This window comes from Arthrobotrys flagrans (genome assembly GCF_004000055.1).
Source record: "Arthrobotrys flagrans strain CBS H-5679 chromosome Unknown unitig_15, whole genome shotgun sequence".
NCBI classification, from domain to species: Eukaryota; Fungi; Ascomycota; class Orbiliomycetes; order Orbiliales; family Orbiliaceae; genus Arthrobotrys; species Arthrobotrys flagrans.
Window position 1 is genome coordinate 3,569,694 of NW_027137545.1, and position 12,595 is coordinate 3,582,288.

Consider the following 12,595-nt stretch of genomic DNA (forward strand, 5'->3'; position numbering starts at 1 on the left):
CACTACAGTCGGGCTCGTACATAAACATCTCCCAATTTGGGTCTATATATTCTTTAAACTCTTGATCCAACCCCTATATTATTTCATGTGGAAACTCGGGGTTATTGGGGGTATAGGCTCACCTAGTTTCAAATTCGATAGATTGATAGCATTCTCGGTGCCCCACCCTTCTGGGTCCCAGGTTCGCCGCGGATGTATGCTGTGCGTTTTTGATTATCCCTCTATCTGTTCATATTGTTTGCTCGGAAGCTCGATACCTTTCGTAAATCCCACAAGAACACAAAGGATGTCTTTTATAAGCAGAAGAAGAAGTATTGTCAGGCTAAGAAGACGGATCATGGCATCGAAGGTTTTAAATATCCCAATAGGAGCGCCTGAAGCTACTCGACGCTGGTATTCGTGTTTAGGCAATGTGGAAACCTACGTGCACGGTTCCTGACGGTCTTCGACCCCTGATATAATTATAGCTATTTCGATAAGTTTATCAGCCTTACATTACAATGCCGCAAAATGCCCAAGATATGCAAGAGCTCAAATGCACAGAAAATTAATTTCAACTTCAACTTCCGAATAATTTATCATGAACTCGGTGCAGTGTAGACTCTGATACTATTGATGGCCCAGTAAGCGTCCTCAAACGCCTCGAGCACAGACTCACGTACTCTGCACACTCTATCGGACAACCATACTCCTCGCTATAAATCGGCGGTGCGCCGGCCCAATCACCACAAAGGGATATATTGATGATTAGCCTGTGATTCTTGAGGTGCGAATTGATATCACATTTCGTGGGGGAAAGTCCGCCGTTGCAGTACCCCATTCAGATGGTTCCGGTTTCCCAAGTTCGATATTTGGAGGAGTTTGGTCTCTAGGGAAGAGCCACATGCGAATACCTGCGGTTCTCCATTCCACAGCGTAGACACCTCCCTTGTTACCATTCAACTTTTCGCCATATGAAGCCGGCGTCCCTCGCACGGCGCAACCCATGTTGTAATTGGTGCTGTTTAGACAGTTGTTCGATAACGCTTTCCCGGTCTGTTTTCTTTTAACGCCCATTTCACACCCATCTGTAGTGTGTAGGGTGAATTGAGCTCCTTTGTTGCCTTGGTTCACTGCTTCGATGATATCTATCTCGCCGTGTTTCGACCAGATATCTGACGGATTGGTTAGACTTAAGGATTTGTGCTAGATTTGAAATTTTAAAGGGATAGACCTTACCTGGTTCTGTATCGGACATCCATATTGCCGGCCAAGTACCACATCCATATGGAACGTGTCCGATATCAAAAATAAATAGGCCGTGTGTATACCGCTGCCTAGACAGAATCTTGACGGTAGGGCGTCCGGCGGTACCGGTATCATCTTTGGGTAGCACTCGTATGATGGCCTGGTTCGAGGTAGCATACGTCAAGTTAGACCATTTTGCGCCTTCCTTTGTTACATAACTAACATTGGTTAGCAATTTGCTTTTTAGCTTGTTTTGTATATGCGGGCCATGGGTTGCTTCTTACTTTGTAAACCCATCGGTCGCCTCGGTTCCATTTCCATAGCCAGATCTAGATACCTCTGGTACACCCAGTCTTTTCTTTGTGATAGTTGGGATCAAAGATATGTTTACGAATCGAAAAAGTCTTCCCCGCTGTCTAATGGTGGAGGAAATTAGTAAAACCGTCCCCCAAAGAGTGAGATCCGGGAGAGTAGAGCAACTAACAAGTCTCTACCAAAGAGTATTCAAGTCTGGAATAAGACGGATATCGATTCGTCTTGAGCACCCTTAGCGGAATCACAATAGCGGTAACAATGATACCAGCGCCCAGAAGTGCGCCTGCCTACCTCTCACAACCCCAGTACCGGGGGGTTCCAGGCTGACGCCGAACACGAATTTTTGTGGATTTCAAATGTTTCATTGTACTCCTTTTCTGTCATGAAGGGTATACCTGCCGGGCCGAAATCTACTGACATAACGGTAAATCCAGGACTTGCTGGTAACGTATTGAAGCTTCTGGGACCTTTTATATAAGGCTATCGCTTCTATGATAAAAATGGGTACTCTGGCGAAGATTTTGTAGGATAGAGAATGAATGAAAGAATGCCAATCGCTATCTAGTTAAACGGATTCGAATATTCGAATTACTAGTACAAGACCAGGATAACGATACAATGTTCTACAATTTTAGAAGGGAAAATAATAATGCTTACCCGGCAACTTCCTTTCGAAACGATAAAATGTTTACGGATGCGTCAAGCTCCTCGGACCGTGCATGTGGCTAAATATTTTGATGCTTTATCTCGCAGACGGCGTCCAGCCTCGAGACTATCTCGCAGATATGCGGATATTTGGGACAACGCGCGGACGGACCCGTCCGTGTTGCATTTTTATTAGCCCAAAGCTGAATTTAAAGCGTGAAAGACCCCCAAGTTTTCATAGCTTCAAGTTAAAGCCTAGATTTTAAATATGGTGTAGCCCTTGCTTTCTATCGGAAACCTTCGATTCCATCTCAAACACTAGTCTTGTGTTGTTCAAACGCATCGATACATGTTCTTTGTATTTTACATTAAAACTAGTACCGTATCGATCTTCTATCTGCGTCTCTAAAATCGACACAATCGATTTGCGCAAAATGTTGTACACAAACGGCACGATTGTCACCGTTAACGAAAGAAGAGATATTATCGAGGACGGTGCAATCCTTGTCCAGGGAACTTTAATTGTTGATATTGGGAAAGCGTCTCTTCTTGCTGAAAAGTATCCAGAGGAAGATGTTACCGACCTCACCGGGCGCGTCATCTTCCCGGGCCTAATATCGACTCACATGCATACAGCTCAAACCCTTCTTCGAGGAGTGGCGGATGATCTTGAATTGATTGGATGGCTCTGTGATCGTATCTGGGTTCTCCAAGGCAATTTCACTGCTGAGGACGGAGAGGTTGCCGCTAGGATCTCGATTGCTGAGATGTTGAAATCCGGGACGACCTGTTTCCTGGAGAGCATGGTATTTCCTTCCCAAAGCCCCCCTTCTCATTTGTAGACTATGCTTGAATGCCGGCTGACCTTCTAGTAAATTACGTATCTTGGCTTTATAGTTCGCGGATAGATACGGATTCGATGGTCTTGCAAAAGCCGTCGAGGAGAGCGGAATCCGAGGATGCCTTGGCAAGATCGTCATGGATGTTGGAAAATATGCAACAGAAGAGAAGAGAATGATGCATCCTGGCCTTGTTGAAACTCGTGAGCAGAGCCTCTTGGGGGCGATTGAGATGCACGAGAAGTGGGACGGAAAGGCAGATGGCCGGATTAAAGTTTGGTTCGGCGCAAGGACTCCGCCCGGGTATGTTCTATTTGCACTACCAGTATGATATTCGATGCATAGCTGACGCTATGCCGCTGCAGTGTATCCGACGATCTTCTCAAAGAAATGTCTGAAGCTTCTAGATCCAAGAATATCCCGATTACAATGCACTGTGCCGAAGTCCGGGCGGATAGAGAGTTTTACGCCTCTGTCGGTCACACACCAATGACGTACTGTCAGTCAGTTGGCCTACTTGGCGAAAAAACTGTTCTTGTTCACATGGTCCACCTGGACGACAATGATATCCAACTTCTTCACGAAACGGGGACTCACGTGGCACATTGTCCTACGTCGAACTCCAAGCTTGCCTCAGGATTTGCTCGGGTCCCAGAGTTGCTCGATGCTAAGGTTAATGTGGGACTAGGTACCGATGGTGCCCCGTGCAACAATTCGAATGACTTGCTTCAAGAGATGAAACTCGCAGCTATCATTCATAAGGCTACTCACTACGACCCGACAGTCGTACCAGCGGAGAGCGTCATGGAGATGGCAACAATCAACGGGGCAAAGGCTCTAGGGCTAGAGAAAGAGATCGGATCACTTGAAGTTGGTAAAAGGGCAGATTTTGCGACTATAGATCTCAGGCAGCTGCACTTGACGCCTTCGTTCGACCCGATTAGTACAATCGTGTACACGGCTACGGGACGGGATGTTGAGATGGTCGTCGTGGACGGGAAAGTCTTGGTCAAAGACGGGAAATTGACGACGATGAATGAAAAGGAAATTATGCAACGGGCGAAAAAGCATGCTCAGGAGATAGTAGAAAGAGCTGGATTGAAGCAGACCATCAAGGGCCGTTGGCCGGTTTTGTAAAATGCAGCAATGAACGTGTTGTCGACACAGTCCCTAGACCCTAATAGAGTGTGGCAAAATGCATCTTCAGATTCAAGTAAATTAGGTTCACAATCGATGGTCATCTGATTCTCGAAACGGCTGGCACCCGCTTGCATGTAACGGTAGCCTCGAGTCCTCAGTAACGGATCATGCATATCTCATAGCCAAAGGTGTATACGAGTAATTAATCGGTGTGCTACTTAATTATGTGTTAATCATGATGCGCATGACGTCGTGGGTACTCAATCCGGGGATCGAAAATCTGTATATACATATATATGTATAAATGCTTCAATTTCAGTTCTCAGGAGGGCCGATAGTCTTCGACTGACAACATTACTCTCTTACAAGACTTCTTTCACTAAGAATAAAACTAAAAAACACAAGATGGCTTCAACAATTGCTGGTGCCATAGCAGGAAAGAATGCATTGACTGTAAGTCTCTTACTGGACTCTGTTACAATTATAGGGTTCCTGTGCGGCTGATCCATTTACTTGTTCAGGGTAACGGGCCTGTCTCGAACGTTTGGTAAGTATATAAATATGAGGCACTCTACTAGTTATCTTGAAAAGACTTACAACTATAATACTATATTCATCGTTCATAGCGCGTGGCTTCATGGCATTCACGTATATACGAATGACCCCTCTAGATGGATATCAGCACATCATTTCTGTTCACCGCTTGGGGAAGGTAAGTTACAATACCCATCATCGCAGCGAAATAAGAACTAGTTCGACTAAGGGGACCTTTATTTAATTGTAGATATGCGCCAATGCCTTATTTTCGATTCCCATGAAAAGGGTGCCCGGCTCATCGGAAGTAAGTAATTTATTCAATGCAACTAGACTTTACGAAATCCTCTAAAAACCAACTAACATGATTTAATTGATAGTTGAGTACTTAATCACCGAGAAAATATTCTCAACTCTCCCAGAAACCGAAAAGAAACTCTGGCATACACATAACTTTGAAGTCAAGTCGGGAATCTTGGCTATGCCCCAGCCTTCGGTTTCACCCACCCCAGCAGCGGCTTGGAATGCAATCGAGGATGCAGAGATGAATGAACTCATCAAGATGTATGGAAAGACATATCACTTGTGGCAAGTGGATAAGCACGATGTCCCAATGGGGGAGCCGCAGCTCATGTCGGCATATACAAAGGAAGACCAGGTTCCATCGAGTCTTAGAACCGCGCTCGAAAACAGGGACAAGGAGTTAGGCATAAGTACCGCGGAAAAGAAGGAGCGAAGGCGAGGGATCAAAAAGGCGGATACGGACAAACATGATGAGGTTGATCAAGCTTGGAAGAAGACCTAATATGCGTTCGATGACTTATACATGCGCAAGTTGCAGATTGTTCTGTCTACCAAATGAATAACGAATGCAAAATACGTATCCAAATATCGTTACAATACCCTCCCACATTAATCAAAGCCGCCAACGCCAACATAGTAAACAAGTAGGGGGCTATCGTTTTCCTGCAGCCCTTTCACTTTCTCGCATAGCAGCTCTTGCGGCTCTACTTCCTCCGAGCTTCGGTCCTCTGGGGCGTTTCGGATCGTCCTTCTTCTTGTTGTTATTTGCTCTACCCCTTCTTCTCGCATTGAGCGCATCCATGAATTCACGCCTAAACTGTTCGGCGATTCGGTCGTCTGCGGCATAGTCGTCTTCTTCTGCCTGTGTCTTATTAGTTGCTGGGTCTGGTTCTTCGTAAATATCCACTAAGAAATCGTTAGTAACGTCAGAAGTTAAGGTATAATTGGAGGAAAGCTTACATCTTGACTCTTTCAAAACTTCTTCGACCAATTTATCTCTTTCAATATCCATACTATTCCTTCTCCTCTTGCCGCGCCTCTTCTTCTTTGGGTCCTCTGGTTCCGGCTCCTTGAACGCCTCGCCAGCCTCTATACGTCTCTTTGCCTCCTCGGTCCTCTCAACATTCTTGCGTGTACTCTCAGCACCGAGATCAATCTCTTGTAATTTGCCAAGGGTCGCACCACGAAAATCCGGCCTTATAGGCCACTTTCCAATTCTTCGCTCGGATATTTTCGTTGAGGTGAGTGGAGCGGGATAAACTCGCTTGACGTCATTGTCGCTATCATCACTTGTAGGGATAGGTTGTGAGGCATCGGTCATCCTGCGCTTGGTGAGTTCTGATTCGATATACTTCATCCTGACAATGTGATTAGCAATCCGTAACTTCTAAACTGAAGTTGGAATTGGGTGGCGAATCCTTACATGTGCTCATTAACGTCAACAATAGCGCCCGTCTGGCCTGTGAAGCGGTTGACGACAGCATTGACCTCTTTATCGACAGCATCCTTCTCCGCCATCGCCTCTTCTTCCTCAGCGGTTGGTGTCTTTGCCCTCCTATCCACTGTGAAGTCCAAGCCTCCCTTCTTGAGTTTTGCTTGCTTTCGTAGGCGCATAATTTCAGCGACAGACATTGATGACTCGTCTTCCTCCATAGCATCATCCTTCGAAACCTCCATAGCCGCTACATCTTTGTCATCTCTTTCGGTTGGTTGTGGTGTATCTAAACCCTTCACTTCAGCTGTTGTAGCATCTTTCTCTTCATCGCGATTTCTGATCTGGCGACCAGGCCGATTTTTCCTGGCTTTGAATGTATGTGTAAAAGGATCTGCCGGTGGCTGAGCAGTGTCCAGCTCCATGACAATGCTTGTACCGTATAGGCGACTCGGGGACACGTGTAATAGATAGTTCCTGAAATGTATCTTAGGATGATGCTGGGTTCTGCTGGTGATGGCGATGAGGTTGGTGGATTATGAATGAAGAAAGTCTGGGGGAAGGCAAGAAGGATGCAGATGCGACAAACATTGCGGTTTAAAGATTTCTGTTATGAGACCAACTTTCCCTGCAACAATCCCTTCCCAAACCACCTACTTAATCAGCAAGGAAGTACCCATCATTACACAACATCGGCTCAGTCAAAATGAAGCGGCAAAGTACCGATGCCTACGAGCCTAATGGCACCGACGAATCGGGTCGCGGAAAGAAGCGTAAGATCGGTGACGAGACCCTTCCTCTGGGAGTCAATCTGTACACACGCGACAGCATTCCTTGGGATCTCCTCCAGTATGTTGTCCTAAAACACATCATCGCAGGAACTAGCAGCTAACTCGGTCTTAATTTAGTTACTGGCACCAAAGATACTCATTGTTTTCGCTCTGGGATGAAGGAATCTGGATCACGGATGAAGGGTTTTATAGCGTGACTCCCGAATCTGTCGCTAGAAAAATCGCACGGCATATACTACCGCCAGACTTAGCGAAACCCCGAATAATACTGGACGCATTTTGCGGGGTTGGAGGAAACGCGATACAGTTTGCACTTTCGCCTCAATGCGAGAGAGTCATCGCTCTTGATCACGATGAGGCAACAATCGAATGTGCAAAGCACAATGCCAGGATATATGGTGTGGAAGATAAGATCGAGTTCGTGAAAGCGGATTTTTTCGAATTCGCAAAAAATTGGGAAGGGGATTTTGAGCTTGATGCCGTATTTTTGAGCCCTCCTTGGGGAGGACCGAGTTACAAGCATGAAGAAGTATTCAATCTGGAAGATATGACATATGGGGGGTGAGTCTTTAGTTCCCCGAGATTTCAGACAGGAGTGATACTAATACAATCCAGTGCGGAGATCTACGCTGCAGGTCGAAAGATTTCACCGAACCTCGTCCTTTATCTACCCAGGAACGGCGACTTGAACCAAATAGCAAAATACGATCCGGATGCCAAAGAAATCAAAGTCGTTCACTATTGTTTACAATCAAGAAGCAAGGCAATATGCGCATATTTCGGCAAAACAGGCGCCGGCCTACCGTAACGACTATAGAATAAATGAAAAGACTCGCGACACCAAAAAACCGAATCCAGAACTTATTTACTCCGATATAATTTCACCATGCGTCCCCTTCTTCTTCTTTACACCTATCTACCCTAGACTATGGGCAGAAACAGATAGTGACGGTGGAGCTTAAGGAAGGCACTAGGGATACCATCTATCTTGCACCTGACAAGCTGTTCTGGGAGGGCATTTCCTGCAACCACTATATTCTTCATCTTCGCACTATCCAAATTTCTTAACAACACAGGCATTTCCATCTCCATCAGCCGGTCTAGTTGATGTTACCACCGATTCCGTCTTGGGGGTTTTGTAGTTGAGGTCCTGAAAGTTGTACTGGGCCTAGAATCTCTACCAGGTACCCGACTGGCGTGATTGGTGCTGCATTCCCCCACAGTGCGGGCCCGGGAACTTTGTAGTTGGTTGCTCCAGGATATGCATCTATGTGGATACTCGGATCATTGGCCTTATATCCACCCACAAAACCGAAACCTCCTATAAGGGGAATACCGGTTGGCGGGCCCGTGATATTGAATTGAGAACAGGATGGATAAAATCTAGGTACCAAGCTTGTAAGTTGAAATGCTTAAAAACTTGGTGGCTAAATCACTTACTGTGCTTTTCCAATACCATAAGCTTCGTGTAAGGCGATTATCTCTGTTCTGACGAGGTAGATCCTGAAACCGAGTTGGTCAATACTTCTTATGTATGTTAAAGAAACTTGGGAATATAGATACCCTGTTTTCAACTTTGGGGGTATAATGAATTCCTGCTTTCCGTGAGCAGGATCCTCTCTCGGACGAGAAACTGCCCATGAGCCCCCAACCTGGCCATCTTGGTATACCTTTGTCCAGATGGCACCTCGGCCGGTCGAGCTAAGAGACATATCGGCCATATAAACAATTATAGGCCCCATCACTGATGCCACCGTCAGTTATGTCGGTAATCCCTAAAACTTTAGGGCGCTTACATTACAATGTCCAACGGATCGAGGCTATCCTTGAACCATTGTTGAGAAACAGTGTCTCCCGACTTGGCGTTGATGCATTACAGATCATATCGGAGGAGTCGACGTCCAGCAGAGGATTGTTTGTTGTCGGCTGACGGATATATTTTTCGGCACCATCGCCTTGGCCGATGTCTTGTGTTTTTGATGTAAGCTCGCGGTTTCAGCCTGAGTGCAGACGTATGACCTTACCGTTTATCCAAATCCTTCCGATACGGGTGTGTGCTACCACAACAGGCACCAGAGATCCCAGTACTATCGATAATTGAGCCCTCATCATAAGGAATAGTAAAAAGGCGAGTTCCGAAGAGAATACTGAATTTAAAAATTGAGTGCTATTCGAGGTCGAAGAGATAATAGCGAATTCAAAATACACTATAATGTTTGTCGTCGTACTTTTGAAGTTATTTACCGTTTAATAGAACCTACGCCGCCTAGTATTTATACACCCAAGCGTCTCCTCGGAACTTGGAGATCTACGAACCCAACCCTCATATCGCATCTATACACAGAGCCCACCGATAAACACTCGCTCTTATGCTTGCCTATGTACACGGTATCATGCATAAAACCAAGGAACAATCCGAGTGTGGTTGATTTTGCGTTGCCAGCCCGTCGGTTGAAACGTGAGCGAAGAGGACTTACCCTTTAAAGCAAGAATTATGAGAAAGATGATGCTGCGGTCTAAAGCTACAGACGATGCATTGGCTGACTTATCGTACGAGCGGGCCACGTTCTGCAACTAAGGGGTGGGAAATCGATTTGGAATCTACAATAATATTAATACTTCCCGCGTGCGCTGAGAGTGTGGTAGATGGCAGTTAATGCACACATACGTCTTGATATCTTCGAAACGCTACTGTGAGACGTTTACTGCAGGACCTATCAATGACTAGATACCGACCCGGGTCTACGTATATCATCGTGCAATGCTACTTGATTGAACAATAGCATAACTATATACTCCAGTGCGCAGAAGCTAGGAGACCGCTAATTTTCACATCAAACCGGATAGTGTAAAGGGGTTCATACTAAAACAAATTCCATTTCCTAAAAAGCAGACATTCCGCGAACAACTTTGAAACCTCTCAGTCTTTGAGTTACGGCTTACCGGCTGAAGGCAATCATGCAATTCGAAGCCACGAGAAAATGTTGCATTTTGAAGAGTTGTTGTGTTGCAGCCTTAGTCACTGCCCACTTTTATCGATAGCCGTTTACAGATAGCTTTGGTTGTGACGGTGTGCCACCACAAAAATTTTGAACCGCGTAAACCTCAACCCCACTACTCTCCAACAGACCCCAGCTTCATCCACGACTACTCCCTGAATCTCAATATTCGGCATCCGGAAATACCAGGGTTTCACACGTGTATCTATCAAGTCAGATCATCACGCCGAGAATCTAGAATAGTACCTGGAAGCTAGCTGCCCAAGATGCAAGCTCCAGTTATTATGCTCAGTAAGTTTCGAAAGCTCTCGGATTGCATCAAATACGAACGATATCTAACGACTGGACTACATAGACACCGGAGCCGGTGAACGGCAAACCGGCAGGAAAGCGCAGTTATCAAATATCACCGCGGCGAAAACGTTAGATATACCCCTCCATCCGGATACCTCAACGCCCCTTAACTAACCACGGCTTCGTTAAATGATCCAGAGTCGCGGATATTATCCGATCATGTCTCGGTCCTAAAGCTATGTTGAAGATGTTGCTGGATCCCATGGGTGGTATCGTTTTGACAAACGATGGCCACGCAATATTACGAGAAATCGAGGTCGCCCATCCAGCCGCAAAGAGTATGATTGAGCTGAGTAGGACCCAGGTATGGGATAGATGCAAAATATGGATAGTGGAGATTGGCTAAATATTGTTAAAATCAGGACGAGGAGGTTGGCGATGGTACTACAACGGTCATTATCCTTGGTAGGTACCGACCCGTTCGATAAGGAAAAGCTTGGTGTATAAGCTAATGAGGGAACACTATAGCTGGCGAGATCCTAGCCCAGGCCCTTCCCCACCTCGAACGCCATATACACCCCGTTACCATTATTCAAGCTTTCAAGCGGGCCCTTTCAGATGCCCTAGAAGTTATCGAAAATATCTCGATTCCTGTCGACGTCACATCGGACGAAGAAATGATGAAGTTGATTTCCTCGTCCATCGGCACGAAATTCGTCTCTCGATGGAGTGACCTAATGTGTAATCTAGCGCTAAAGGCCGTCCGCGTGGTTGCTGCCGAGGCTGGTGGGAAAAAGGAGGTCGATATCAAGAGATACGCCAGGGTGGAGAAGATCCCCGGTGGCCAGATTGAGGATAGCAGAGTTTTGGACGGTGTTATGCTAAACAAAGATATTACACATCCGAAGATGAGGAGAAGGATAGAAAACCCGAGGGTCATCTTGTTGGATTGTCCATTGGAATACAAGAAGGGTGAATCGCAGACAAACATCGAGATTTCCAAAGAGGAAGACTGGAATAAGATCTTGGAGATTGAAGAGCAGCAGGTGAAGGCCCTGTGCGACCATATCCTAGTATTGAAGCCGGATTTGGTCATCACAGAAAAGGGCGTGTCAGGTACGATTAAACAGGGAGCTCATGCAGGTCATATGACTGTGCTGACGTTATGCCAGATCTCGCCCAACATTACTTGCTCAAAGGCAACGTCACCGCACTGAGGCGGGTTCGCAAGTCTGACAACAACAGAATAGCAAGGGCGACCGGTGCTACGATTGTGAACAGGGTTGAAGACCTTCAAGAATCCGATGTTGGAAACAAGTGCGGGCTTTTCGAGATCGAGAAGATCGGTGATGAGTACGTAGCTGGATTTTATAATACGAGAGAGTAGGTTGATGATTACTAACAGAGTGACAGATATTTCTCCTTTATTACCAAGTGCGAGGACCCCAAGGCATGCACCATCTTATTACGAGGGCCATCGAAGGATATCTTGAACGAGATTGAACGAAATTTGCAGGATGCCATGTCGGTTGCTCGCAATGTCTTCTTCCACCCTAGGCTGTCTCCTGGAGGTGGTGCTACCGAAATGGCGGTTGCTGTGAAGCTCCAAGAGCTCGCCAAGCAGGTGGAAGGCGTTCAACAATGGCCGTACAAGGCTGTTGCCGATGCTATGGAGGTCATCCCCAGGACCCTTATCCAAAATTGCGGTGCTAGTCCAGTTAGAGTTTTGACCCAACTCCGAGCCAAGCATGCTGAAGGCGGATACACCTGGGGTATCAACGGTGACAGCGGCAAGATTGTCGATATGCACGAGTACGGCGTGTGGGAACCAGAAGCAGTCAAGCTCCAGAGTTTGAAGACTGCCGTTGAGGTACTCACCCCCTGCAATTTCCCATTTAGAAACTGCAATGCTAACTTGAATCAAGTCTGCCTGCCTGCTGTTGAGGGTCGACGAAATCTGCGGTGCGAAGAGCGGGAAGCAAGGTGGTGGAGGTGGTGCCGAAGAATAGATGATGTTTCTGGGCTAAGATTAGAATCAATTAGACCTGGTGACCATTTACCTCCAAAAGCATCTGT

At 46.2% G+C, this 12,595-nt stretch overlaps 6 protein-coding genes across 6 annotated transcripts; 4 read left to right on the top strand and 2 right to left on the bottom strand.

The window, feature by feature from the left end:
- Window positions 1-747: 747 nt before the first annotated feature.
- On the bottom strand, window positions 748-1,962 carry DFL_000918 (uncharacterized protein; the record flags this gene model as incomplete). Its single annotated transcript, XM_067639027.1, has 6 exons — window positions 748-1,154; window positions 1,219-1,445; window positions 1,512-1,556; window positions 1,619-1,643; window positions 1,712-1,825; window positions 1,938-1,962. 6 exons carry the CDS (start codon window positions 1,960-1,962, stop codon window positions 748-750), a joined length of 843 nt encoding a protein of 280 aa, XP_067495476.1.
- A 659-nt stretch (window positions 1,963-2,621) lies between these two features.
- DFL_000919 (uncharacterized protein) lies at window positions 2,622-4,163 on the top strand (the record flags this gene model as incomplete). The annotated part of the gene is made up of 3 exons (XM_067639038.1): window positions 2,622-2,993; window positions 3,085-3,329; window positions 3,392-4,163. 3 exons carry the CDS (start codon window positions 2,622-2,624, stop codon window positions 4,161-4,163), a joined length of 1,389 nt encoding a protein of 462 aa, XP_067495477.1.
- Window positions 4,164-4,571: 408 nt separating this feature from the next.
- DFL_000920 (uncharacterized protein) lies at window positions 4,572-5,562 on the top strand (the record flags this gene model as incomplete). The annotated part of the gene is made up of 6 exons (XM_067639051.1): window positions 4,572-4,619; window positions 4,688-4,713; window positions 4,793-4,878; window positions 4,951-5,007; window positions 5,081-5,478; window positions 5,542-5,562. The coding sequence occupies 6 exons, from the start codon at window positions 4,572-4,574 to the stop codon at window positions 5,560-5,562; spliced, it is 636 nt and encodes a 211-aa protein (XP_067495478.1).
- A 93-nt stretch (window positions 5,563-5,655) lies between these two features.
- Window positions 5,656-6,860, bottom strand: DFL_000921 (uncharacterized protein; the record flags this gene model as incomplete). Its single annotated transcript, XM_067639062.1, has 3 exons — window positions 5,656-5,909; window positions 5,964-6,361; window positions 6,427-6,860. 3 exons carry the CDS (start codon window positions 6,858-6,860, stop codon window positions 5,656-5,658), a joined length of 1,086 nt encoding a protein of 361 aa, XP_067495479.1.
- A 281-nt stretch (window positions 6,861-7,141) lies between these two features.
- On the top strand, window positions 7,142-8,034 carry DFL_000922 (uncharacterized protein; the record flags this gene model as incomplete). Its single annotated transcript, XM_067639073.1, has 3 exons — window positions 7,142-7,284; window positions 7,344-7,787; window positions 7,842-8,034. 3 exons carry the CDS (start codon window positions 7,142-7,144, stop codon window positions 8,032-8,034), a joined length of 780 nt encoding a protein of 259 aa, XP_067495480.1.
- Window positions 8,035-10,491: 2,457 nt separating this feature from the next.
- On the top strand, window positions 10,492-12,528 carry DFL_000923 (uncharacterized protein; the record flags this gene model as incomplete). The annotated part of the gene is made up of 8 exons (XM_067639084.1): window positions 10,492-10,516; window positions 10,581-10,647; window positions 10,718-10,883; window positions 10,942-10,984; window positions 11,048-11,635; window positions 11,692-11,872; window positions 11,933-12,389; window positions 12,445-12,528. The coding sequence occupies 8 exons, from the start codon at window positions 10,492-10,494 to the stop codon at window positions 12,526-12,528; spliced, it is 1,611 nt and encodes a 536-aa protein (XP_067495481.1).
- Window positions 12,529-12,595: the final 67 nt, after the last annotated feature.